This window comes from Talaromyces proteolyticus (assembly GCF_021365285.1).
Source record: "Talaromyces proteolyticus strain PMI_201 chromosome Unknown BGW36scaffold_3, whole genome shotgun sequence".
Taxonomy (NCBI): domain Eukaryota; kingdom Fungi; phylum Ascomycota; class Eurotiomycetes; order Eurotiales; family Trichocomaceae; genus Talaromyces; species Talaromyces proteolyticus.
In genome coordinates, this window is record NW_025764279.1 from 2831091 (window position 1) to 2857649 (window position 26559).

At 46.6% G+C, this 26559-nt stretch overlaps 11 protein-coding genes across 11 annotated transcripts; 6 read left to right on the forward strand and 5 right to left on the reverse strand.

Moving 5' to 3' along the window:
- Positions 1 to 142: 142 nt before the first annotated feature.
- BGW36DRAFT_415172 (cytochrome P450 monooxygenase-like protein) lies at positions 143 to 2416 on the forward strand. Its single transcript, XM_046219310.1, has 4 exons — positions 143 to 329; positions 396 to 609; positions 677 to 1285; positions 1356 to 2416. Exons 2-4 carry the CDS (start codon positions 535 to 537, stop codon positions 2316 to 2318), a joined length of 1647 nt encoding a protein of 548 aa, XP_046075911.1. The 5' UTR covers positions 143 to 329; positions 396 to 534; the 3' UTR covers positions 2319 to 2416.
- An 874-nt stretch (positions 2417 to 3290) lies between these two features.
- On the forward strand, positions 3291 to 5315 carry BGW36DRAFT_356651 (major facilitator superfamily domain-containing protein; the record flags this gene model as incomplete). The annotated part of the gene is made up of 7 exons (XM_046213799.1): positions 3291 to 3442; positions 3501 to 3634; positions 3697 to 3820; positions 3878 to 4084; positions 4148 to 4516; positions 4576 to 4943; positions 5005 to 5315. The coding sequence occupies 7 exons, from the start codon at positions 3291 to 3293 to the stop codon at positions 5313 to 5315; spliced, it is 1665 nt and encodes a 554-aa protein (XP_046075912.1).
- A 133-nt stretch (positions 5316 to 5448) lies between these two features.
- On the reverse strand, positions 5449 to 6111 carry BGW36DRAFT_356652 (serine hydrolase-domain-containing protein; the record flags this gene model as incomplete). The annotated part of the gene is made up of 1 exon (XM_046213800.1): positions 5449 to 6111. One exon carries the CDS (start codon positions 6109 to 6111, stop codon positions 5449 to 5451), a length of 663 nt encoding a protein of 220 aa, XP_046075913.1.
- A 1301-nt stretch (positions 6112 to 7412) lies between these two features.
- BGW36DRAFT_424810 (uncharacterized protein) lies at positions 7413 to 8698 on the forward strand (the record flags this gene model as incomplete). The annotated part of the gene is made up of 3 exons (XM_046220021.1): positions 7413 to 7647; positions 7716 to 8178; positions 8278 to 8698. 3 exons carry the CDS (start codon positions 7413 to 7415, stop codon positions 8696 to 8698), a joined length of 1119 nt encoding a protein of 372 aa, XP_046075914.1.
- Positions 8699 to 8912: 214 nt separating this feature from the next.
- Positions 8913 to 9985, reverse strand: BGW36DRAFT_395159 (thioesterase family protein; the record flags this gene model as incomplete). Its single annotated transcript, XM_046218005.1, has 2 exons — positions 8913 to 9820; positions 9892 to 9985. 2 exons carry the CDS (start codon positions 9983 to 9985, stop codon positions 8913 to 8915), a joined length of 1002 nt encoding a protein of 333 aa, XP_046075915.1.
- A 600-nt stretch (positions 9986 to 10585) lies between these two features.
- BGW36DRAFT_373042 (uncharacterized protein) lies at positions 10586 to 11132 on the reverse strand. The gene is made up of 2 exons (XM_046215544.1): positions 11107 to 11132; positions 10586 to 11047 (listed from the first exon to the last, which is right to left on the reverse strand). Exon 2 carries the CDS (start codon positions 10982 to 10984, stop codon positions 10661 to 10663), a length of 324 nt encoding a protein of 107 aa, XP_046075916.1. The 5' UTR covers positions 10985 to 11047; positions 11107 to 11132; the 3' UTR covers positions 10586 to 10660.
- A 534-nt stretch (positions 11133 to 11666) lies between these two features.
- On the forward strand, positions 11667 to 15161 carry BGW36DRAFT_415175 (putative SNF2 family helicase). Its single transcript, XM_046219311.1, has 4 exons — positions 11667 to 12264; positions 12313 to 12500; positions 12551 to 13893; positions 13941 to 15161. Exons 1-4 carry the CDS (start codon positions 11970 to 11972, stop codon positions 14929 to 14931), a joined length of 2817 nt encoding a protein of 938 aa, XP_046075917.1. The 5' UTR covers positions 11667 to 11969; the 3' UTR covers positions 14932 to 15161.
- Position 15162: 1 nt separating this feature from the next.
- Positions 15163 to 17079, reverse strand: BGW36DRAFT_337110 (putative GTP binding protein). The gene is made up of 9 exons (XM_046212984.1): positions 16867 to 17079; positions 16785 to 16813; positions 16690 to 16704; positions 16610 to 16634; positions 16120 to 16551; positions 15919 to 16064; positions 15801 to 15858; positions 15584 to 15748; positions 15163 to 15523 (listed from the first exon to the last, which is right to left on the reverse strand). The coding sequence occupies exons 1-9, from the start codon at positions 16893 to 16895 to the stop codon at positions 15316 to 15318; spliced, it is 1107 nt and encodes a 368-aa protein (XP_046075918.1). The 5' UTR covers positions 16896 to 17079; the 3' UTR covers positions 15163 to 15315.
- A 38-nt stretch (positions 17080 to 17117) lies between these two features.
- On the forward strand, positions 17118 to 18982 carry BGW36DRAFT_373046 (putative cell cycle control protein). The gene is made up of 7 exons (XM_046215545.1): positions 17118 to 17488; positions 17554 to 17572; positions 17634 to 17786; positions 17879 to 18056; positions 18115 to 18222; positions 18284 to 18323; positions 18404 to 18982. The coding sequence occupies exons 1-7, from the start codon at positions 17218 to 17220 to the stop codon at positions 18901 to 18903; spliced, it is 1269 nt and encodes a 422-aa protein (XP_046075919.1). The 5' UTR covers positions 17118 to 17217; the 3' UTR covers positions 18904 to 18982.
- BGW36DRAFT_373048 (anticodon binding domain of tRNAs-domain-containing protein) lies at positions 18983 to 24372 on the reverse strand. Its single transcript, XM_046215546.1, has 7 exons — positions 23933 to 24372; positions 21851 to 23881; positions 21466 to 21798; positions 20411 to 21413; positions 19929 to 20359; positions 19436 to 19880; positions 18983 to 19385 (listed from the first exon to the last, which is right to left on the reverse strand). Exons 1-7 carry the CDS (start codon positions 24146 to 24148, stop codon positions 19078 to 19080), a joined length of 4767 nt encoding a protein of 1588 aa, XP_046075920.1. The 5' UTR covers positions 24149 to 24372; the 3' UTR covers positions 18983 to 19077.
- A 131-nt stretch (positions 24373 to 24503) lies between these two features.
- BGW36DRAFT_118789 (spindle pole body formation-associated protein-domain-containing protein) lies at positions 24504 to 26469 on the forward strand. The gene is made up of 3 exons (XM_046209274.1): positions 24504 to 24721; positions 24797 to 26286; positions 26351 to 26469. The coding sequence occupies exons 1-3, from the start codon at positions 24673 to 24675 to the stop codon at positions 26363 to 26365; spliced, it is 1554 nt and encodes a 517-aa protein (XP_046075921.1). The 5' UTR covers positions 24504 to 24672; the 3' UTR covers positions 26366 to 26469.
- Positions 26470 to 26559: the final 90 nt, after the last annotated feature.

Sequence of the window (26559 nt, forward strand, 5' to 3'; positions counted from 1 at the left end):
GACACAGGTGAACCACTGAGAGCTGCTGTTGTTGTGGACGTAGTATTAATAGACACGTTAACTTAGGGTTAGCCGGCAGCTTGTGACGTAAGCGCTAGCGATCACGGCTTACCCGTTTTGAGTGGGGGCGCCTTCCCCAACCCAGTAGTGCTCCACCAGCATCAATGGCACACTATGCCTGTGTCGAAGACCTCGTATTTCGTCGGCTGGCTCGTCGTCAAGTTCCTGCCAATGCACGTTGACACCTTACTAGCCGTGTACACGTACTTGTACATAGTACACACACTGCTGCTGGGGCAACTGGCCGTTTTGCAGCGATAAAACTGCCGGTGTGACCACCCTCATTCTTGCCGTGCCTTTTTGTCGTTTTGTGCTGTCTTGTTAACAGGTGGTAGACTTGCCTTATCCACTTTCAACTTCCACCGTTCAACTCTCAGGTTTCGCATTGAACAGTTACAAATATCCGCTCAATTTGCTGATCTAACAATACAAATATTACCGCCAACCCTGCACATTCTCTCCTGACCTCTCGTTATGCCGAGCCTATCTTCACCAAGTCTGGGTTTGATAGAATGGCTCGAGATTCTCTTTTTGCTCGGGCCACTTTTGGTTCGTACTCGTCACCCCTCCCCTATGCAAGTACAAGTAGCTAATAAGAAAAAATATGGCTTTTTAGTTCGTCGCGACGGCCACCTATAATTTATTTCTGCATCCGTTAGCCCACATTCCGGGCCCATTCTGGGGTCGAGCAAGTGGGATTCCCTCGTGGTATCATGCTCTTCGCGGCAAGCGCCACATCTGGCTGTGGCAGCAGTTCCAGATTTATGGCGACAAAATCCGCCCTGACCCCAACACGGTGCTGTTCTGCGACCCGGACGCGTACGCAGATATCTACGGCATGAAATCCAATGTACGACGAAGTCCTTTCTACGAGGCATTCAAGAGGAACGAGCGCGAGAAAACAACTCTCACCACTATTGATGTTGCCGCACACGCCAAGAAGAGAAGAATTCTCAATATCGCCTTTACCGAGAAGTTGGTTCGCGCCGCCTCTGGCTTCATCATCAAGCATGTTGATCGTTGGAATCAACTCATTATGGATGAAATTGACAGCGACTCAGAGTGGTCTGCTCCCGTGGACTTTTCACACAAGGTGGACGCCCTTATCTTTGATATCATGGGAGACCTCTGCTTCGGAAAGTCCTTTGGCATCAAGGAGCCTGGAGACAACCCGCTGAAGGAGGTTCCGCATTGCATTGCCGAGTACATGCGATTCTACTACCCAGTGAGATTCCCTACTTCTGCTTTTTAAACTTCTACCGCACCTATCTGATATTTACTAACGATTCAACAAGATGTGCCGCTCTCCTTTCCTGAAACTCCTCCTCTGGCTCAAGCCCCGCGGCCTCGACCGACTATTTGAGCTCATTACCCCACCCGCCGTGCAGAAATACAACGAATTTGTCTACAGCAGCGTTACTAGTAGGATTGCTCTGCAGAAGGAGCAGGCGGAGAAGCCCGAGGTAGAGAGGCGTCAAGACATGTTCTATTTTTTATGCGATGCCAAAAACCCCGATACAGGTCTCCCCGCCTACGATGAGGATGAGTTACGAGCGGAATCCAGCCTGCTCATCATCGCGGGATCCGACACTACATCCATTAGTCTCTCTGGTATATTCTTCTACCTCACTGGCGACCCACGACGATACCAGAATCTCGTAAATGAGATACTGACGACGTTTGATTGTCCTGAGGAAATTGTTCACGGGCCGAAACTCCTTAGTTGCCAGTACCTCAAGGCATGCGTCGACGAGGGAATGCGCCTCACCCCATCAGGACCAAGCGAACTGCCTCGGCAGGTGCTCCCGGGAGGAATTCAAATCAAAGGAGAATACTACGGGCCAGGGACAATCGTGGGCACAGTACCCTGGGCCAACTCACGCAATCAGGAGGTTTATGGTGATCCGGACATATTCCGACCTGAACGTTGGATCGTGGACGAATCTACTGGCGTGACCAAAGAGGAGGTTTCGCGGATCAAAGCTAATTTCCACCCGTTCCTCACGGGGCCGGGTAACTGCATCGGGAAGAATCTAGCCCTGACGGAGATATTGATCACAATTGCACGAACTCTTTATCGACTGGATGTCAGAAGGGCACCTGGGTCTACATTTGGAGGCGGAGCACCCGAGCTTGGATGGGGAGCTAGGGACAGGAGGCAGCTCCAGCTGGGGGACGCGTATATTTCGCTCCGCCAAGGTCCTGAGGTGCAATTCAGGAAGAGGGCATCTGCACTCTCGGAGACGAAATCTGAGTAGGCCAAGACGAGGGCAGGATCTGCTTCCACAGTCTGCAGGCAGTTGTCAACAAGTCTACATGTATGCTAGGTGTTAGAATTACCCACCAATGTAAATTCAATACCTGAACCTTACAGTATTCGCTCACCCGCTCCAAGATTAGTTGGGGATATTTCTGGCTGTACCCGAGTCGGCCTTGAAAGACTAGACATATCCACTGCTATCCCTGTCATATGCCCGCGGAGACTATGTCAACAGCAACCTGGAAACATTCCGCGATTAAATACAGGGAACCCTGGTATGTCTCACTCTGGGGAAATAACTGTACCAACGTGGCGCACACTAAAATAGATGAGCCATGTGATTAAGGAATCCGCAAACATGCTTTATTCGATGTGTGTAAGCGAGTGATCTAGACCGAGGCATCAGCCAAGCCGCTATTTTGGATCAAATTGGCTTTCTGGTGGAGGGGGAGCTAATGTAGCCGCCGCTAGTGAACCGATTTATGCTCCGATGGTGTGGGGGATCTGTTTCCTGGACGCTCGGTTAGTAGTGGCGTGGTCCCTTGTGGAGTATCTACAATAACTAAGTTAGGGGTCTGCGGCGACCCACTGTGCTGCATGACGCTACAGAGGGGAGGGGCCGCAATTTTACAGTGCTCAACGTGCGCCAGTCTGGGGCATCGTTTTGCTTGCCAAGGTGGTGGCACTATTTCAGTCCAATGGATTTGCTTGCCTATAGGCAATGCAATCAGGGATCTACAACCGCCGTAGCCTTCAGCTTGGATCGGAATTCGTGGGCCCTCTCGTTCTTTCGACGAGGAAATGATTGTTGCTTTGAACGCAGCTGCATTCATCCCAACGGAGCTGTTTAGCTTTATTCTATGTTCTAGACGTATTCATAACCCATTTTGGAGCTACAGAGTACGTGGAAGCAAGAAGAAAACGATTTCGCGCTCAAACAGGGAATATTATACCATCGCCACGCTCCATCATGGCTCTGAGCGATGAGACGGCACCGGCAACTCCAGAAAGGGATAATGAGGAGATAGTGATGGAAATTGAGAAGGGTACAGCATCAGTATCAGCATCAGAGGAAACTGTAAAATGGATATCCGGTTGGCGACTGATAGCCATCGCCACAGGGTCAGTCAAACGCTCATCTCTATAGTAGCAGTTGTGTTATGGCACTGACGGGCCTCAGCCAAGCTCTATCTCTTTTCATGGTTCAAGCAGAGTCATCTGTTACTAGCACAGCCATTACAGCCATAACAGATAGCTTGGGCGGTTTTGAGAAAAGCCCATGGGTCTTCACTGCTTATCTTCTAACCTACGGTGGTATGTGTGCAGCGCAATAGATCCCCAGGCCCACCCCACCTAATGCTCACCTTCTCCATCAGCCTTTCCTATTCTTTTGGCAAAGGTGTCGGACGTCCTCGGCCGCAAACAGGTGCTGCTAGGCTGTCTAATCCTGTTTGTAATATTCTCAGGCGCATGTGGTGCTGCTCAGACCTTGATACAGCTGTAGGTTGCCAACAAATCCTATCACCACACAGTAGTAAGAAAACTGATGCTAGGTAGTATTATGTTCCGCTGGATCCAAGGCATCGGCTCCGGCGGAATTGTTGCAATCTGTATAGGATATGGCTTCGAATTGAGGCCGCCCGAAAAATGGCCGAGCTACTCAGCCTTCCTCACGTTGACAGCGGCAATATCGGTCGCAATATCTCCTCTTATCGGGTCAGCTTTCACCCAGGCAGGAGCATGGCGGTGGTGCTTTCTCATGAAGTAAGCGTCTTTTCACTGTATATCCCCAGTGTCTCGTTTGACTAACTCGCAGACACTTTGTAGTGTTCCAATCGGGGTAACCACAATAGCACTCTTATACTTTGCCATGCCAGACAAACTTCGACTCGAGCCAGCAGCTCGATTAACAGGTGCTGGTGTCCATCTTCAGCGAATCTCCCGCCTACGTCGACTTGATTTCCCAGGAGCTTTCATGCTTGTGGGTGCGTCGGCACTTCTTACGACTGCACTACAGCAGGCCTCTTCGGGGAATTCCTTCGACTCCCCTAAGGTATTGGTTTTATTAATATTGGCCCCTCTGTTCCTGGCAGGATTTCTAGTATGGCAGTGGCATGTTTCGACAGGTAAATGGAATCTAGAGCCAGTCTTCTCTTGGGGTCTTATTACAAATAGAGTCTTTATGGCTGCGGTCGGGTAAGTCCATAGCCCTAAACATAAGACTGATTGAATGTCTGATTCAACAACTTGCCAAGCAATGCATGGCTTTCTGGTATGGTCATGACATCCACGATCGTACAAATACCGCAACGATTCATGCTCGTGAACAGCCTTTCCGCTATCGACGGCGGCGTCCGGCTTCTCCCTTTCACAGCTATCATGACTTCCACAGCCGTAGTTGTTACCGTTATCATGACCAAGACGGGGGTCTCTGTAGCATACTCACTTATCTTTGGTGCCTTGCTTCAGATTGCGGGTGTTGCTGGGCTCTCTCAGGCATCAACCCAGGCTGGCATCGAAGCGTCACAGTATGGCTTTCAAATCCTTGCTGGGGCGGGTGTTGGTATTTTCAATATCATCCTTCTTTTGCTGACGCCCCATGTGGTGGCAAAACACGATCTTGGTAGGTTGTGCCAATGTCTTAAATTTCAAGTCTTCTCATGTCAAACTAATCAACCGTCTAGCTGTTGGTAACGGGGCTATCAATCAATTTAGGATTCTGGGTGGCTCCCATGGTCTGGCAATCGTGACATGCGCAACCAGTTCAGCGCTGCGGTCACACCTGTTAGAATTTTTAAGCCCTGAGCAAACGAAGCTGATTCTAGACCGTACTGATCAAATTTCCACTCTTCCACCTGAAGCACAAGCATTAGTGCGACAAAAGCTTGGGTCCATGTACAACACCCAAATGGCGATTTTGATTGGTATTGCAGCAGCACAAGTCTTTGCGACAATTCTGCAATGGCGAAGAAAACCGATTATTCTAAAGAAATAAGGATGATTTTGTATTAAGAGTTCTGTCCTGGTGAGCATCGCATAAATAAAAGCAGGATCGTTCAGTAAAATGCTATGTGATTTTATTCCTAGGCTATCTATATTTTCTTCTTAAGCAAGACGTGTGAGCTTCCTCAAGCTACAACTGCAAGCTCAGCCCGAGTGATGCCTCGGCGAGCCATTTTGACAGTTTCCCTTAGTGCTTCCCCTTTAACACCCATGCCGGGGACTTCATGACCACCTTCATGAACAAAAACGGAGAGCAGATTAGGATCACAGATCCCTTGCAGTCCCAAACACTCGTTCTTCCTTTCGTCCACTTCACCGTAGATGATGACGATAGGGATGGGGATGGCAGACATGCCAGACGCAACACGGTCTAGGACCACCGCTTCCCCTCTTTCAAGATAGGCCACAGGGTCATAGACCTGCACTGGTGAGAACAAGATGGCACATCGGAACAGAGGCGCCTCAAGGGGTTTCAGGTACTGCCTGCGCACCAAGAGCATGGCAACGAGTCCGGCGCCCTGGGAGTAGGCCATCACCCCGTCAAAGGGGCCCTCGGCCTCGATGTAAGCCTCCAGACTGTCCAGCGCGGCAATGAAGCTGACGGTTGAGTTTAGATCATAGTATGCATAATGTTGACAAGAAGGGTCCGCGAGGGCTTCAAGTTCTATCTTGAGGTTTAACACAGTCGGAGCATTCCTAGCCAGTGTTCGGTATGACACTGACCTGGTGGTACTTCCCAGGGGACTACCCCTGAACAAACTCGTACGTGTGCTGGTCGGCGAGCTCATATCGGAATGGAGCTACAGTGCAGTGGTTAGGAAAACGGAAATTTGAAGGAATCAATACAGGGTGATACGTTCAGCAGGTACATATCAAACGACGTTGAGGTATACCCGGACGGTCTTACCAGTTTGAACCTTGAAGATCTAGTGCAAAATTAGCACGAGACAAAAACGCTTGTAGAACTAGGATATGGGGTAACCTGCTTGGCTATTGGTGCCCATGCCGTGCAAACATAGGAACTTCATCTCGAAAGTTTTCTCAAACCTATTGTGTACCAGGTGAGGCTAAAGAACACCGAACTCGGCGCTTGGTTTATAAATCTATCCCCAAAGATAGTCCCGATTTATAGTAAAGAATTGATCCAAAAGTTAACGTATAATATGGTACAGAGTAACTAATTAGGATTGTAATGATTAGGTAAATACTGACGGCCCCTACTGGGGATCCTAAAATTTGAATCCGTGTATTTCATCGTCTTTCCCACCCTAGTTTGCCACCAGAGCAAATTATAATGAAAATGCTGACTAACGATCATATCAGATGCTACCTACATGTAAATGCAATATAGTCCGAAGTTAATTGAGCACCGTGTACGAGCGAGTTCGATATGTTGACGGCTCGAGCTCGGCGACTAAAGTGCGCGAGGGGGTGTTACTATATATTAATTTAGTCGATCAAATCCGTCCTACAGCTAAATAATTATCATGATGTATTATAGGAGCTAGGATGGTGACATGTAAAATGTGGATGAGCCTCTTTTTTTTGGTCGGTTAGTATGGCACCCTGCAGCCAACATGCATCAGTCTCATAATAGTACCCAATAAACCACCCTAAACGTTACAATACCAACGCCGAACGAATTTATTTCCCAACCCAGCTTTGACAACCTACCTAGATAAAAAAACTAGCAATGCACGATGATATTCCACCTGCAGGCCTTACGCCAATCCTCTGCTATGTCCTACGATGGCTCCCTCAATCAAGCCGAATGAAACATATCGAATCGGTTAATAATTGCACGGCGATATCCCTGTTTATGTCCTGACGAATGAGTTTCATCCGCCCCCACCAACTCTGTCTGGCTGAATACGATTCCATAATGCCTGTCTGGCAAAGGGATCCATGAAGACAGGAAAAGCAACAAACCTTTGAGGCGCGTCGACTGCATCTTTCTCGTGCACCTCGTTATAACAAATGGTCTACCTCGAATAACTTCACGATTTCAACTTGACACAGGGCTTTGATCTGTGTGAATACATTCATACAAGTTGTGTAGTGACGAGACAAATCGTCAACTGGTGTTACCATGTCCACCGTACCTACCCCAGAACAGCTGATGGCCTTGCCGCCAGAGTATCTGGCGCAGGATAACGGTGCAAAGCTTAATAACACCGGTATTGCTTTCATCGTCCTCCTTTCTGTTGTATACGCCCTTTTTATCATTTCTCAGATGTTCTTTGTAGAGCGCACTGGCTGGACCATGTGGACATTGTATCCGTTGGGGTACCTTTTCTCGTTGTCACTCGCAATCATCTGCATCTGTGTGTGCCCTCTTGATTGACGGTGTCTTGCTGGTATGAAGCAAATTATACTTATTTTGTGTGATTAGTCTATATCAAAATCGGAGGCGGCGGTCGACATATAGCTTATTGGTTGATCCACGATCCGAGCGTCATTGGGACTTTTTTGAAGCTTGAAACAGCCAGCGAGTTCTTGTACATGGCCGGCATCACATTTCCCAAGATTGCGATCCTAGTTCTCTACCTCAGGATCTTCATGGACCACAGAGTCCGCATCGCTACCTGGGTTGTCTTGGGAATAGTCATCGGCCACTTTGTCTTCACTGGTATCATCGCCACTTTCACCATCTGCCAACCATTTGCTTTTAAATGGGACAAGAGCATCCCCGGCGGTCATTGCGCGAACTTAATGGCTGCCTACAAATACATCAGTATTCCCAACATTGTCACCGACTTGGCTATTCTCGCCCTGCCTTACTCGACCTTACGGCAGCTGCACACAGACAAGATCCAAAAATATGGCATCTTTGTCACATTCATGGCGGGAGGTCTGTGAGTAAATCCTACGCTCAATCACAGCTTACGACTTGCTTATTCCCCAGCCGGTGGGAGCGCTATCAATGTATACTGATTATATTTGCGTCCATGTAGAGGCATAGTGACTTCCATTATCCGTTTCGTCGGATTTTACACCACTGACCTAATGTCGGATCTCACATACCTGGGAATCGACACCATGGTCTACACCCTTATCGAACCCAGTGCATATTTCATCTGCTCTTGTCTCCTAGGGATTCGACCCCTGATTGTCACCTTGTTCAAGAAGTCGAGGCTCAGCACTGCCATCAGCAACCGTTACGCTTCTTTCGGCGTTTCATCATCAAAACGGCGCTATGAACTCTCTGATTTCAGCAACAGGCGTAATGGCCACTTTGTCTCGGCATCAGCATCGAAGAGACGGAGCATGCGGAGTGATGATGATGATGCTGGCTTTATTCGTCTGCAGGAGACGATCCACGTGGACAGTATGTCGATTCACAGCACCTCTAAAGGAGGCGCGGTCCGAGCGTGAGGGTAATGGTGGTTATAGTCTGTAGGATCGGTCGTGTCACAATTCGTGTAGTCAGTAGTTATTTCATAAATATATCACGCCCAGCCTGAAATGTGTACATAAAATGAGTTCCTTTGTGGCCCTCGAGGCATGGAAAATGACATGAACATTTAATGAATATATTAAATACTCGGACGACTAACAAGAAAATAGCACCAAGATCTACGTTGCCTATTTAGAGCGTTGGCTTTGCGTTTTTACCATTGAATTTCCTCTGCGCTTCGAGAACCAGGATGAGCTGATGCGCTGTGCAGAGCAGCTCCATCTGCTCATTGCACATGGTGACGTCGAGGTCCATTCTTCCGTCCTGCAACATCTTGGTAGCGGCTCTTGAGAAGATCGACCGCTGTCCGTCCTTAGGGAGCCTTCGCTTAAACTCAATATCCATAGTAACGGTGACATTGAATGTGGGTGATTGCATTGCCTCAGCAATCGTATTGGTCATTACAATAGGGATACCCGGGTTCTCCTCTGCCCATATCTTCATCTTCTCCCAGAAAACGTGCGCGTCGTATAAGCCGCCATGGCGCAGGAGCGTGTCGGACAAGGAGGGGATGACATCCGCCATCATAGCCAGATAGGTAGCGTCCATGCGCTCATCTCCAAGGAAGCTGTTCCAAGCATCACAGACTCCAGGCACAGGGAAGCCGGCGCGGGGAAATAAGCCCAAAATACGGCGGCTTACAGGGATGATCTCGCCGGCGAGGCGCCCCGGGAGCCAGTTCTCATCTGGTTGGTGGGCGAACACCCGCTGGAAGTCCGGCTTAGGGGGCGGAGGCGGCTGCAGGGACCAAGCTGTCGTGGCGGTGGGGCCGACCGCCTTATCAAAGTTGGTCGAATTGACTAGCGCCATGACTTTGGTCTTACCGTGCTGAGACAGCTGCAATTGGATAGTACTCGTCGCAGCGCCAATTTTTAGCGTAATAACGGTAATGGTGCTAATACATCGCTCGCAGGGGCGGAGGTACTCGAGATGCATACTCAGCACATCGGGCTGGTTGCGCGCTACTAGCGCTGGATCATTCTGGAGATGCGTTGCCGCCGCCCGGTGAATCTGGGCGGCGACGCACCCGCCCATCAGAGCTAAAACCGACAAGTTAGCCAACCCATATGGATCTATTAGTTTGTTTTTGTTTTATTTGTAGTTCACGTACTCGTGCCGAGAGTCCAGTCGACATCCCAGGATGCAGTATAAGTGTTGGGCGAGGTTTGCTTGAGGTCGATCTGCTCATGCAGGATGCTGGTCATTGTGTGTAGATCAATTAATGCAGCGAGAAATACAGGTGGTTTGCTGGATTTGTATTCAGTTCTGAGTAAAAGAAATCATAAGCATGAAGCAGGGGGGGAAAGAGGAAAAACAGAGTATACTCATACTCTGAGACGATTGAAGGAAAAGGAAAAGGAAAAGGAAAAGGAAGAGGAAGAGGAAGAGGAAGAGGAGGAGGATTGAACAAAGGAAAGGAAAGATGTAGGATAATATGCGTAAGCAGACTTAAGTACCATTTTGGGACTAACGCATCCCGGCTCTGGATTTGAGACATATTTCCCTATTTCTGACATTTCTTTTCTTTATTGGCTCATGCATTAGGGTTATACTCCTGTCTCTTTACTAATTATTAATCTTATGATAATAGTACATCGAGTTTTTATTCTCGATCAACACCATACAATTGGATTATCCCATGCAAAATCGATAAACTCACCAATAACAATCCCACATATATCATGCAGTAAACTCAACACTATAATCAATACCTTTCCTTTGATATCTTTTCTAAGTCTAGGCTGTCCATTTACATCTATAAACAAATGCTTTCTGTAAGATGGTCATATTTTTTCTCATTTTATCTGCCTTCTCTCGGCCAGAAGCCTTGTGTATCTTATGCCTCTTTTCTCCTAAACTATGCTGTGATATTGTTCATGTCAAGATTGTGGTCGCCAGGTCTGTATATCCATAGATATCCAGCCACCTTGGTGTTCCTCATGTCGATTGCTACTTGTGCCGCTTACAATTGAAACACGCCCTAGTTCCGACGGTGGCATTCCTATTTGTGCAGATTCATCAATCGTTTGCTGCGAGCCATGTCTTTCACGCCTTGGCTGTCCATATGACCGAAGCGAGTGCATTCCCCTTGCTCGTAATGCACCCCCATAACTTGCTTGTCTTATGGCTACTGATGCTGGCCCATTAGGACGTTTCGCTGCCAGGAAGAAATTCGGTACAACTGGAAGATTGTCGTGATACATGGATGGAACTATTTGACCATCTAGTTGACTCGGATCTGGCGAATGAGTTGATCAGGGTGTGCCCTATAATATCGATCAGGTCTGTTTATCAAGGAACTCTTTCATCTCGCCCAGAACGTCACTTTTTACTTGCTCGTCTATTACGACTGTGAATATATCTCACGACGTTCTTTTGATGAAAAAAAGGGTAACCTCATCAAAATAGTACAATTATACGTGCGAGCGAGAAGTGTTGCAGAGTCTTGGAATTTTTGAGACGCAGGGTCAATATCACGTGGAATACGCCGCCGTCTGTCTTAGGGATCACTGATGTATATCGCAGACCCACAAAACCATTTCACGGCCACCCTAATAAAAACCATTTAACTTTAATTTGCCTTTAGTTCAAAGCCTTCTAGATCTATATAATTTAAACCGATAGTCACTTCTCCAGTAGCCTTGCTCTATAGCCTTAAACTTGAACAGTGAAGCTTTAACTCACCCACAATGTAAGGATAGGGTTGGCAGAGCGTGAATATATTGATTCCTATATCGAATAAAGCTTCACCAGTACGTGTAGGACGAATGGGCAGCTATTCGCTACCCCTTTAACTATAAGGATCCGATCCAGTGTGTCAAGGCATGTGACCCACCAGCACCAGTGTCACGTGCGCTGTTTACGCGGTCACTGGTCACGTGAACAGGGGCAGTTACGCGTTTTGGCGATGGGCTTTGGCCAACAACAACGAATCACATCCTAAGTGGACGACAGGGGTATTATGAAGATGAGAATCGATAGAGTCGACGGCTAATATCGTTTGATTCATTCACGCGAGGTGCCTTCTTTGATAAAATCACCGTGTTTCTGGACCTTTTTAATCACCATTATCGTATGATAAGCATCTCTGATCTCTGTCATCCCCCTTTTGGGAGTTGATAGCTCTGCAACAAACTACGAACTCGCATAGGCTACTTGTAAGACGCATCGCCGTCTTTTGATCAATCAATGCCCCTCTCTCACAAAGTGAATAAGAACAAACGCGGCGTTGAGATCATAGACTTGAGCCAAGATGATGAGAATGCACATCGTCCCACCAAGATTAGCCGAAATGCGAAGGCACCTCCTTTGACAAATGCGAGCAGCGGACAACGCTTTGGACAGGACACTTCTTTCCTTCCACTTAGCCAATCCGATTCAATCCGGTTCAGCCAGCTAGATGATGACGACGCTGCTGCTAATGATCTCATCCAGAGCAGTCAGAATTTGGATGACGTCGATGTCACAGAATACCAGCTTTTTGGTAGGTTCCACCACCCTCATCATAAAGCTTTTAGTTAATGTCGTGTAGATGACATGCACACCAAAATCGTAGGAGTACGATATTACCGAGGTCATGCCACCCTGGGTGAACACGTTGTTGTTGCCAGGGAACCTAACAACCAATATGACCCCAACGCTATTCGCGTGCTCAATGTCATGGGTCAACAGATTGGCCATATTCCCCGTCAGATAGCCGCAAAACTTGCAAAGTACATGGTAAAGTCGTTGGTACCAAAAGCTTTGAACCTGTTGCTAATATAATACAGGATGAAAGAAGCTTGATTATTGAGGGCATACTCACTGGAGTCATTGGGGCTTACGATTGCCCTATGGTTCTCAAGCTCTATGGTACTGGCGACCCAGTTCGACAGGAACAATTGAAGAAGAGGATGAAAGCGGATAGGCTGCCGCTTTCCAAAATCAATGCTCTTAACCTTGAGCGCAAAAAGCAATTAATAGAAGCAGAGCGCGCGCGGAAACGCAAAGAAGCTGAGAGGAGGGCAATGGCTTTGAAAGGGAACGGCAAATCGGGTCCCTATGCAGGCTCTTTTGGTTCTCTCCAAACAGTGGATGTTGCGGACCTGGAAGATCTTCTTGACCAAAGTAGTTCATTTGATCCTCGAAAAATGGGACAGTCCGCAGAAAAATTTGGTTTGAAAGAGTCTGATCTGGCTAATATGCCAATGGTTGACACGCCACCGACTATGAAGACCGAGCTGCTACCATACCAGCGACAAGGATTGGCATGGATGCTTGAGAAAGAAGCTCCTTGTCTTCCTACCGAAGAGTCTCAAAACGCTGTACAGCTGTGGAAACGCGAGGGCCCTAGATATAGAAACGTTGCCACCAATTATGCTATGTCAAACGAGCCCCCTCTTGCAAGTGGAGGAATTCTAGCAGATGACATGGGCCTTGGCAAGACAATCCAGATTATCTCGTTGATCATGGCAAATTCAAGGCCTAGAAGTGCCCAAGCCACTACGGCAACCCTCATCCTCAGCCCCGTCGGCGTGATGAGCAACTGGAAAGGTCAAATAGAAGCTCATGTGAAAGCAGAGCATACCCCGAAGATCCTAGTTTATCATGGCGCTGGTAAAAAGGAAGCCGCAAACTTGAGCCAATACGATGTCGTCATTACCAGTTACGGAGCACTAGTTTCTGAATATACCCCGAACGTGAAAGGCCCTCTCTCCCGTGCTAAAGGACTTTACTCAGTCCATTGGCGCCGCGTTGTGCTTGATGAAGGCCATACTATCCGCAACCCTCGGTCGAAGGGTTCTCTTGCGGCGTGCCATTTGAGAGCCGACTCTCGTTGGACGCTGACTGGAACCCCGATCATCAATTCACTCAAAGATTTGTATTCACAAGTGCGTTTCTTACGGCTGTCGGGTGGTTTAGATGACTTGACCATGTTTAATGCCGTTTTGATTCGTCCATTAAATAGTGGAGACCCTCTTGGTGTCTCCATTCTCCAAGAATTGATGGCAGCTATTTGTCTACGACGACGCAAGGACATGTCTTTCATAAACCTACGACTTCCACCTATGAAATCCCATGTCTTGCGCATCAAATTTCACTCTCACGAACAGGAAAAATATGAGATGTTCCAGTATGTTCCGTTCATATTTCTCTCTTCTATACTAACACAATCCACAGAGCTGAAGCGAAAGGCATGCTCGACCGGTATCAGACTAGAGATAATGAGACTGGTGGCACTGGCCCGACTTACACTCACCTCCTCGAAATCCTCCTTCGGATGCGTCAAGTGTGCAACCATTGGGCATTGTGCAAAAATCGCGTGGACAAGTTGATGTCCCTGCTTGACCAAAACAAAGTCATCGAATTAACACCGGAGAACATCAAGGCCCTTCAAGAAATACTACAGCTGCGGATTGAAAGCCAGGAAACTTGTGCGGTCTGTCTTGATAACTTAGAGGAGCCTGTTATTACCGCCTGCGGACATGCCTTTGACAAATCGTGTATTGAACAAGTTATCGAGAGGCAGCACAAGTGTCCTCTTTGTCGTGCTGATATCAAAGATACGAACAATCTTGTCTCTCCAGCAACGGAACTGGGTGAAGACACAGCAGTTGTTGAGGTGGACCCTAACGCAAGTAGCAGCAAGGTTGATGCCCTTCTCAAAATATTGACTGCTAAAGGTCAGGCTGAAGGGACCAAAACTGTTGTTTTCAGTCAATGGACCTCGTTTCTTCATGTCATCGAACCCCATCTTCAGCACCATGGTATTAATTTCACCCGCATTGATGGCAAACTTAATTCAACGAAACGGGATCAAGCCATCAATGAGTTCACAAACAATCCGGAGTGCACAGTTCTACTTGCCAGTTTGAATGTTTGCAGTGTGGGTCTCAACCTTGTGGCAGGCAACCAAGTAATCCTATGCGACAGCTGGTGGGCTCCCGCAATTGAAGACCAAGCTGTGGATCGTGTCTACAGGCTCGGCCAAACGCGTGATACTACTGTTTGGCGTCTAGTTATGGAAGGATCTATTGAAGACCGTGTCCTTGCAATCCAAGAAAACAAGCGTCTCTTGTCAATGACTGCCCTCAGTGAGACCGAAAACAATAAACGCAAAACCAAAGCCAAATCGGCCAATCTTGCAGATATTGAAAAATTGCTAGGGTAAATTTGAGCATCGTTATGTTTAAGCCTCTGTTCTCTTTTCCGATCTACCGTCATTACTCTTACTATTCAACTGTGTATTTATATAATATTTTCCTTGTCGACTTGATAAGTTGTCTGAAGGGGATCGGACTCCCAACCCCGTTTCTGATACATGCTTCGATTTTTATTTACTATTTCGGTCATTTACTATTTCGGGTAGATATTTATGTCTGAATACATATAATCATAGACACTCATTTTCACCTACTATGACACATCATTACATTGACGTGGGTTTACAGAACAGTACATAGGCTCAACCCTTCCGGAATAAGCATGTTAACTCTGTAATTCGTGAACATAAAGTAACAAAACTGCCTTCATTAGGTATTTTTGGCTGCAAAAATTACTTCGCAACAATCGAAACAACATCCTCGTCAGCGACTGGATGGCCTAATCCCACACGCTGCGGGATATGTCGTGCGCTTGCCCCCCAAACCAGTGCATATTTAAACGTATCCTTGAGTGTACGATGAATAGAGTCACAAACGTCCTCTATTGTGGAGTTGCTGCGGACAATAAGTGCCTCGCTGAAATCTGGATCAATTCCCTTTCTATAGTTCTAAATTAGCAAAATCAAATGAGGTCTCATGTGAGTGTAATCAGCCGCATACCGTTTCGTATAGACTCTAATGAGACGAAGTTCTTTCCATATGCGATCAACAACATCTTGAACGCCGAGATCGAGTTCGCAACTCATAACTGCTGTATGTGGTTCACGAGCCAGCTGATCTAAAAAGTCCACACTCACGCTATCGATTTTGTTGTACACGTACAAGCTGTTAAAAGCTGATGTTAATTACCGTCTTGTCTAGTCAGCAAAGTACGTACCATCGGATATATTTCCTATGATCCTTCATGATAACATCAATCAGGTCGTCGACAGTTGCTGAGATTGTATATCAGAAACCATGTTTGACACTCGGTGAAATGTTTACATTGGACCTACCAGTATCATCTCGAACCAATACTTCGCAATTGAGCATTTTGTAATCTCGGAGTATGTTGTAAATCATCTTCTCGTCTAAGTTCTTAGGTGGGCTTTGAAAGGTGATTTTCATTCCACCGGCCTTCTTAGCTTTCAGATAAATGTTTCTGTTGTATCGAATTAGAAAAAGTTCTTGGCCTCAGTAAAACAAAAGGTACTTACGGTGGTTCACGATTGAGCCTAATACCGACAGCTTCTAATTCGGCCTCAAGTAATGCTCGCTGTTCGGCTTTCTTGGTTGCATCAAGAACCATGAGAACCAAATCACTGGTTTTGGCAGTAGAAATTACTTGTCGTCCTCTACCCTTACCCTCCGCAGCGCCTTCAATGATACCTGGTAAATCCAGGATTTGAACTTCAGCTCCACCATATTCCAAAACACCGGGAATTGCTGTTAGAGTGGTAAATGAGTACGCAGCGACTTCACTGCGAGTCTTTGTGATTTTAGACAAGAATGTCGACTTTCCCACGGATGGAAAGCCAACGAGTGCAACACGGGCATCGCCACTTTTGCTGACATCAAACCCAGAGCCTCCACTGGCACCTGAGCCAGGGCCTGGTTCAAGAAGCTGAGCTCGAAGACGAGCAAGTTTGCTGTGGAAGATACTATTAGTTTATGTTGGAAGCCGGTTTCTGGCTCGAAGAAACACACCCTTTCAAAAGACCCAAATGATACTCTGCATACCGAGTTAGAACCTCGGAAATTACTCTCTTATTTGATGTACGACTCACCTGTGGCCTTATTCTCTAAATTCCAATGATTGTCGTTAATTGATAATGTCTTGGAATGCGGGGTTGAAACAAGAATAAATTAATAATGGGCTTACTTTGCGTCTTCCGCATCTCTTCCTCAATCCTAAAAAGTTTATTAGCAAAAAATAAACACTTTGAACACTGTAAGAAACTTACTCCTTGATTTTATCTGTGATATTCACCATCTTGCCTGCCTTTGGGGATTCCCCGCAATCACCGATATAAAAGTTGAAAATGAAGCTGAGGGTGAATCAGTCGGTGTGTTTGAAAGTAATTAAAACACTTTCTAGAAAAAGAAAATGATAAGACAGGCAAAAGAGAAAGGTAGATTTTCGTTGAAGTTTCTTCAACTTGGTAAATAAATTTCAAGCATCGTCAATATCAAATATCGAGCGGTGACAAGTGGCAAAATATTCCTTACATAAGCAAGATTTTCAGATTCCGCGTGAACTCCGATAAGCTTCAATTTTAAGCATCATTGAACACACGACACCAAAAACAAGACATATGGCTGAGCCAACAGCTTCAGACGTATCGGCGCCATCTGCGACCACAAATATTACAGCAGAAGAGATAATTGAGCAAGCGGAAGATGTGGAAAACCCCCAGACTGCTCTCATCCAAGCTTCATCTACAGACCCCGACAATGCCGTTGTCGCTACAGCAGACGGTGACGCAGCCCAAAAGAAGACCAAGAAAATAATTAGACGAAAACGACGTCCAGCTAGAGTACAAGTTGATCCATCAACGATCAAGTCGGAACCTCCGCCGCAGACAGGTTAGCGCGCCACCCTGTATCTTCAATCTAGTTAATGGCAACTTTGCTAATCATGGCGTTATTAGGTACAATTTTCAATATCTGGTATGCGCCAGTCTATCTTCAACCTATTCAATGGCGGCTTTGCTAATCATGCCATTTCTAGGTACAACAAGTGGTCCGGTGGTGATCGCGAAGATAAATACTTGTCGAAAACAGCAGCTGCTGGGCGGTGCAATATCCTAAAAGACAGTGGTTATACTCGTGCCGATAAAGCGCCAGGCTCTTACTTTTGCATGTTCTTTGCAAGAGGTGTTTGGTGGGTACCCACGATACAAATCATACAACACCTGGAAATCCATGATTTACTTAATACTTGGTCGTCTTCAAATGCTGACATCTTGATTTTAGTCCCAATGGAAGTGAATGTGAATATTTGCATCGCCTACCAACCATCCACGATATTTATAATCCGAATGTTGACTGCTTTGGTCGCGATAAATTCAGTGATTACAGAGATGATATGGGTGGTGTGGGCTCATTTATGCGACAGAACAGGACCATATATGTTGGTCGCATTCATGTCACTGTATTTATTCCTTCTCCAGAATAACCGAAACAACTAGAGCTGAGTCTAACGGTACTAGGATGATATCGAAGAAATTGTCGCGAGACACTTTCAAGAGTGGGGACAGGTGGATCGAATTCGTGTCTTAACAGCACGAGGCGTTGCATTTGTGACTTATTCCAATGAGGTAATATCTCTACAATGATTCTACGCGTTAGGGTAATAGATACTAACTGACCTACGTGAAGGCTAACGCACAATTCGCGAAAGAAGCTATGGCACATCAAAGTATGTTCTAACCACATCCCCCCAATACTTCTTAATTCCTCATAAATACGTGAAATATCAGATTGCTAACTTCAATCTAGGCTTGGACCACAATGAAATCCTCAACGTTCGCTGGGCAACAGTTGATCCCAATCCACTTGCCCAGAAACGAGAAGCGCAACGCTTAGAAGAACAGGCTGCGGAAGCTGTTAGACGAGCTCTTCCGGCCGAATTTGTCGCAGAGCTTGAAGGCCGAGACCCAGAAGCGAAGAAGAGGAAAAAGATTGAAGGAAGCTTCGGCCTCGACGGCTACGAACCGTCTGATGAGATCTGGTACGCGCGGACAAAAGAAATTGAAAACTCAGAGCGACTACAGATCGAAGGCTCTGGTCACCAGCAGCATGTTCTTGAAGATACTCAAGCGCAAGCTTCAACAGATACGCCAATCTCGCAACAACCAGCAGCACAGCAGCCCAGTGGTGGTATTCTATCAAGCTCAACTATAGCTGCTCTAAAGGGATTTTCAACCGTAGCCAAACCTACTGCTACGGGCTTAGGTGGATCTTTAGTTGCTTACGGTAGTGATGACGATAGTGAATGATTTATTTAATTACTTGGTGTATTGGTGTTATGTTGTATAAGAATATCAAATCTCCACAGGAAAGGAAGACAATGGAAATATGACTTGAATAATTTTTTATCAGTGTCGTCGCAAATAAATAGATTATGAACTGAGTAGTTCTGGGAGTGCAGGCATCATTTGGTGCAGAAACCACTACGTTGGTCGCCCCAGATCGTAATAGATACACGATCCGGTGCGATAGTTATAAATAAAAACATTGCTGTATCCTTCTTTTCCATCTTTTGGCGTACGGTATTCGTTCGCAACGTCGTGAAGCAGTTCATGAGCCTGTCCGAGATACTTTCGCTCTGTGAGGGGAGCATTCTGAATCACAGTACGCCAACTATCAGGGTCGCTTAATCTTGTGTCGCGAATGGCATCTAAAAGGTCATCTCTGATATCAACGGCAACAATGGGTCCGTTGAGAGCTTTGTCTACAAGTTCCCGCGAGCGTAGAAGAGCTGAAAAGTCAGATAACACTCGTATTTTGAGAAATTGAGAACAAGCCTACCTGATTCAATGATGTTCCTTCGATTTGTCTTCTTATTCCGATGCTGTGGAATAACGAAGCGCACATCATTGACACGATCACCACTAGAGCCACCAGTGTCGGCTTGGCTAGTGTTTCTGACGAGTTTTGGGGTTTCAGTCCAATTTTCACGATGGTTCCGCGTTCGAAGTTCTGTACGAAGCCAGGTCGCCAATTCAGAGCTTCGTACGTCGAATTCTTCCTTCTTGACAAGGTTCTTGACTTTTAGTGCACGTTCCTTGGTATCACCTTTAACAATGACAACCCATGTGTGGCTGTCCTCTTTGTAGTGAGCTATAAGGTCTTCGAACGATGGTGCATCAACTGCCAGTTCGGAAATTATATCGTGGGTCCAGAGTTCTTGTACAATTCGCAGGCCCTCAGTGCGAAGAACAGTCGGATCGAAACTTGCGACAAGGACATCACACTACGCAAGGTTAGCCTTTGCAAAAAAAAACTAGGACGATACCCATACCCGTCGAGATCGCCAATAGCTCTCAACATCGTGCTCGATGTGCTTTATGAAAGTCTTCGTAGAAGTCTTGAGATACTCAGTCATCGAAGTACTCAACTTATCCCAGCTAAGGTTGAAGCCAACTGCATGCGCCTGAGAGCGACTATATAACAGTTTCGGGCTTAACTCTTGTATCAATCTGTCGTACCTCCCTCCCGCAGCAAATACATCTCGACGTTTATTGTCAAAAAGACATTGAAAGAGGATACTGCCTCGGAAGAACTTGTCGTTAAGGCTGCCAAGTGGACTGATATAGACCTTTCGTTTAACATTAAAGCCATGGATGTATGATACCAAAGCCTTCAAACGCGCGAAAATAGGCGTTAACCTATCAGCAAACTCACTACCTTCCATAATCGTTTGTAGTTTCTGCTGGACTTTGTCTGGGGTGTCTGTGAAACTATCAGCAACCTCGTCTTCATAATAAAAAAAAGGTTCCTTACCTCGGAAGTCAAATCTAGCTAAGTCATCTAAAGAAGTCGATGCTACACCAATTGTGGGGGACCGGAGCTCGCTCCTAATTTTCTGCATCGTCCACTTTCCAACATTTAACCGACTGAGAACTTCCTTCGTGCTAGGAATTTGAGCCGGTGTGATTCGGCAGAATTCCATTATAGTTTGGAGGAGGTCGGAATGATTGATGTGGAAGCACATAGAAGCAGACCTGAGAACCGGAAATTCTTCAATGATCTCGTCAAGGACTTTGATGACCTCTGCTTCCTTCAGAGAAAGATCAAGTGTGTTATAGGAGACAATATCAAAATCGGCTTCTCGATGTGATCTTGGTTCACCACCATGCGGAGACTCCCTATAAACCCGTCCAAATGCAAAAGTCTTTTCAAGAGAAGGATCTTGTCGAGGAATGGCGCGGGCATTGGGCAATGTTAAGTCAAAAGGAAGTTGTAGCATGTTTCCAGAGGAATCCAATAACCTCACAACATTATTATTATAATGACCCGACCGAGGAAACAGGGATTGTCTCGTTGTTTCCACAGCACCATGACGGTGGAATATCTGTATTAACTTCTCTTTTACGAGACCCTGGATGAACAACTCGTTCGCTTCGGGAGCGCCACGCGAATCCATATCCCACGTCATATCCTCAATCTTCTTCGGGGATTGGGAAAAGATTGCCGATAGAATTTTCTTGTAATCGGGTGAATTTGGATCAGAGAGAAGTCCGATTATAGCCTTACGGAATGTTTCTTCTTCCACTTGTAAAGGTATTTTGCCACTTTGAAGAAGTTCCGAAGCTGAAGGGCGTTCACTGGGGCGATGACTAAGGAGCGAATCGATGATTTCACCCTGAATGGCTTTTTCCGCTTGCTGGAAAATCGAAGGCAGAACATGGTTCTTTTCACGTAAGGATTGTAATGTATGGTCTCGTTCCATGCCCGTTCGCAATGGATAACACATTTCGAAGAAGATAACACCAAGAGAATACATCTACCTTCATTAGTTTTAAGTCAAATAACAGGCGATACCAATCATAACTGACATCGACTTTTTCATTGTATTGAGCTGTAGAGGTCGATTTGATTTCTGGTGCGACGTAGTATGTCGTGCCAATGCTGCGAGTGAAGTTTCCAGTAATATCATCTGCTGCTGCGGATGATCTTACTGCTGTTGTAAACTGTCCGCTTGTAGCTAACCCAAAATCACCGATCCGAGGGTTATTTGCAACGTCTATGAAAATGTTATCTGGTTTCAAGTCCCTATGGATGATGCCATGGCTGTGGACGTGGCTAATTCCATCCAAAATCTGACGAAAAAGACGCCAGGACTGATCAATATCATCATAAAGACCGTTGTGAATTAAATCACGAAGAGTCTGTATACATAAATGAGAGACATGCAGCAGAGTATGAATGGTGCAAACTTACGTGCTTTTCACAATATTCCATCTGAATGTACAATGTTGTAGTGGCAGGTCGACCCTGTGATCCAGAGCGAACTCGACTAACTTCAATTGCCGGATCTGCCTGTGAGCTGACCACTGGTTTGGAATTAATATCCTTTTGATCTGTTGATGCTCCAATGTCTTCTTCAGTATCGTAGCCAAACTCAACCTGGGGGTATCCGCTAGAACTAATGAAGTCTAGACCACTTGTACTTGCTCCAAGATCCCCGTTCCCAAACGAATCGCCTTCGGTCGATGACACAGCATCTTCGTCGATTGTTTCGAAATCTTCTTCAAGCCATGCGGTATAATACCGCACTACATAGGGATTATTGAGTCTGGAAAGTAGCATAATTTCAGAGAGTGTATCTTTTAATGCACTGGCTGAATTTTGGCAAATCTTTTTCACAGCGTAAAAGCGACCATCAAGTTTATTGCGTGCCTTGACGACTTGACCAAATCCTCCTCTTCCAAGCCGGCCCGACTCATCGAAATCATGTGCGTAGCGCGAGAAAGCTGGCATGCCGACTTGGGAATCAACGCGTGGTCGCCTTGAAAGTGACGTGGAATGGGTGGTTGGAGAATTTTCGAGCAAAGGGGCACCGACGCGGAAGAACTCCGAAGGCTGAAGTTGAAAAGCTGTTGGACGCTTCTTTGGATCTGATTTAAAGATTTCTCTTAGAAGATCTTGCAACGGCGCGGACAGATCCAAACTGCTCATCACGGCATTAGCAGATGTGTAGCGATGTAATATATCTTTTCCGAAGCCCATTTGTAAGAGCACGATACCAAGATCCCAAACGTCTGTCTTGGCAGTTGAATGTGCATCATTCTGGGTAACTTCTGGAGGAAGCCAGAACGGCGATTTCGATGTTGCCAGGGTCTGTTTTTGATCTCTGTATTTTGGGAGAGCTTCTTCAATATTTCCTAAAAGTTTGACAGCAGTACTTCCAGTAGCGTGTCGGAAGAGCATCACACGGCCGCTATGAATGTTGCCATGTACAACCCCGTTTCGGTGATAAAAATCCAGTGCCTCCAGTAATTGTATCATCCATGAACGAATTGAGTCTACTGATACTGTATTGACTAAATCCAAGAGCTCAGAAAGCGACCCTTTGTTGGCGTATTCAAAGAGAGAATATACCTGCCAACTTTGATCTGACGAATCATGGTTGCTTACTGGGCGGCAGATCTTGAAGCCGATAAAAGTCACAATATTTGGGTGATGCAATTTCTTCAATGCTTCTAGCTTGTCTTCACTGGTTCGCATCTGTTGCCGAAAGGTCAAGGTCTCTTGGCCCTTCTCGTCGAGGAAGATCTCCTTTAGTACGAGAAGAGGCGCACGACTGCGATTCTCGGACACTAGTGGTCTGACAGTGAATGTCTCTTTGTTTGGAGACGACCGAAGCAAAGTTTTGCCAGAAACTGCTCTGAAAGCTAATGGTCGATCCTCGCTGTCGTTCATGATCAATGGTGGGTCGAATGAGATATAACAAGAACTATCTTCGAGATTATCATCCATATCCAACGCAGCGGAACGGCTCTTGCGCCGTGAATCTCGAGCTTTTGTTCGCTCACGCTGCCTAATTTTGTCCTCGAGAAGCCGCTGTAGTGCTCGTTCTTCCTCCTCTGAAGCTGCTTCTTGCTTGCGTAGCTCTTCTTTTCGTTGCAGCTCTGCCTGTTGAATGGCAGCGGTTTCTTGTTCAATGCGTTCCTCTTCGAGACTGGGAATATCCTTGTCACCTGCTTGCGCAAGTGCCGCATCTTCTAGGACGTCCTGGATATTTACAGCGAGTTCGTATATCATCTCTGCCCCGAGTAATTCCTTTGGTTTTGTCTTTATAACATCTTCTATCTTTGTCTTTGCATGCCGACGAATATCGTCCAAGTTCTCGACCTTCAGGTTAGGTACAGTCTTAGGATAAGTCGCTGGCAGTTCAACGAGAAGAGAGACGTTGACATTGGGATTCGAGGAGGCTCTGAGGCACAACTTGAACGTGACTTCCGAGGATTGCTACCGATATGTGAGAAAAACAAAGAAGCATATGTACAATACAGTGCTCACCTTCCAGGCTCCCTGTCTATGCTCTACCTCTTGGAAGTCCTCTCCATATATTGATCGCAGAGCGTCCGCTTCGTCCTCATGGATTTCTCTATAGTTTGTGGTTCCCAGGGCCGGCCCCTTGGTGGGCGAGCCCTCAAGTATGGGCGACCGGTTCTCTCCGGTCGAAGTGCCATTTTGAGGGACATTGTTAGGCCTTCTTTGCTTTTTGTGAGGCATAGCGGGGCTGTGGGCGTGAATTGAAGCAAACGAGTCTACTAGACTGGCAGGTGGCCCTTGTCACATCAGATAGTGACAAAAGAATGCAGCCGAAGCTGCAGCCCTCTATTTCTCGAAGAAGGACATTTTCCGGGTATGAAGAAAGGGCAGGATAGAATTTATGGGCGGGAAAATAGCAGGTAACCTCGTACTCGTCTGGAAACGGCGGGGAAGGAAGGGCTCTTTTTGATGGCTGGCACGTGCAAGGCCACTAGACCTTAGACGGGAGGCTCGAAGTGGCGGTATCGATAAGGGCCCACCCGGCGCGCCCAGGGAAGGTGCTGCTAAGCATAGCCTAGCCCGAGCAGGAAGGCGGCGACCCACAGCCAGCGACGACTTGGCCGGCGTGTAAACAAAGCACAGTCAACCACGTCGACATTCACCACGCCTCACCTTGTGACTTAAACGCCCCAATTCATCGTTGTGGATATGACTTGTCTTTTAAAAACGCTGTCTAACCGAGATTAGCTGTGACTGACCCCAACATGCTGGGCTGGATCACCGGCCAGAACGAGGAGGAGAAGCAATCCACGGGTAAGTAAGCTCCAGGGCGCGATTTATCAAAATCAAGAGCAGGAACAAGAACAAGACACGCTGACAGTGCGCTAGATAACTCGAGAATTGCTGAGCCTCCGCAAACTCCCGCTCCTGTTTTCGCCATACGCGCTTTCAAGAGCGCTCTCTTTGGAACTCCTGCGGGTGAAGATGATACTGTGGGACAGGCGGCTTTTTCCGAGCGTCAGGCAGATTCAATAAGGCCGAAAAATAACCCTATCTCCCAGATCCCAGAGTGGCCAAAAATGCCTGAAAAACAAAATTCGAACTCAGCAAATCAGCTCAGTCAATCGCCTACGAAAAGCATTCTGGTCACGCCTGGGACTTTGGCCAGTCGACGAAAGACGGTTTCGTTCGGCAGTACGGTGCACCACGACGATTTAAGAAATAGCCAAGACCAGAAAACTATCCCTTCAGCTCCAGGCTCCGTGACTAACCAGTGGATGTCCGCTCAGGCCACCATGAATTCAAAGCCTAGGAGCAAACTCACCCAGAGTTTGCTTGATGCTCGAGAAAAGCCTACAGAGAATCTTCCAAGACACATTTCGCCTGCGCGAAGTGAGAAACTGCCAACTGCAAACCAGAATCAAAACACGATGAGCGTGGAAAATGTCGGACAGAACGATGTCACAATTAATCTCGATGACCCCCAATCACAATCAGGCCAATATTGGAAATCTGAATTCGAGAATTATCGGAAAAGGACAAATCTAGAAATAAGAAAACTTATTCAATACCGCTCAGTCGCAAGATCCTACGCGCGCAAGAAAGATGCAGAGACTATGCGCCTGACAGAGAAATTACGAAAGGAAGAGGAGAAATTCGCTGAGATGGAACGCCAAGTAACAGGACTTGCCTCGAGCATGGTTAGCAAGGGCGCCGATGTGGATAAGGAAGAGTTGGTTCAGGAACTTACCAGACAGACCGCCCTAGTTGTTCAGTATAAGCATAAAGTAGACACACTGCGGAATGCTCTCCAACGGCATGGCGTGGTGGGTGGAAGAGACGACGAAACCGACGCTGATGAATCTGTGAAAGAAGACAAGAAAGAGATCCGTCGGTTAAAGCATGCTCTCGATCAGGCGAACAAGAGGCTAGAGGAGAAGAACCACGATGACGAGCTAGGAAAAGTACGAAATCTAGCTAAGTCCTCAGAGGCTAAGGTCTCAAAACTCGAGAAAGAAAATGCCGAACTAAAGAAAGGTATTTCACGACTCATGGAAGCGTCAAAGGATTATGAAGAACGGCGAGTTGAGAGAGAAGCAAAGTTGAAACAGCGTGCCATGAAAATGGAATTACGAAATCAAGAATTAAAAGGGAGATTAAACCAATATCGTGATACCTTTCAACAAGAGACGAAGATGTACCAGGAGGAAATCAAATTTTTGAAAACCAAGATTCCTGCTGTCGAGCAATTACAACGACCAGATCGTCTGGAAGATACTTATCAAAAGCTCCCCGAAGCATACGCCGGTATTGAGATTCAGGACTTCGGCAACCATTGCGTTCAAACATATTCAAGGCACCCTCAGGAAATGTTGCAGGTAGGCAATCGGGACCCAAACCCTAGGAAATTGAAACCTTCTGATTTAAACCCCGAATTCTCAGATGAAAAACGGATAGCGAAGCGAGGAAATGAAGAAGAAGTGGCAGAGCCACCACAGAGAACTTCTAACGGTCTGCCTCGGGCTGGTCTTCTCGACATTGGTCCTGACCCTTTACCGCCATCTCCTTTGGAGCCAGAGAGGCCCAGTCCATCACATTCGAAAAAGTATTCCGTAACATCTCAATCGACATTTCCAGAACCTCTACTACAA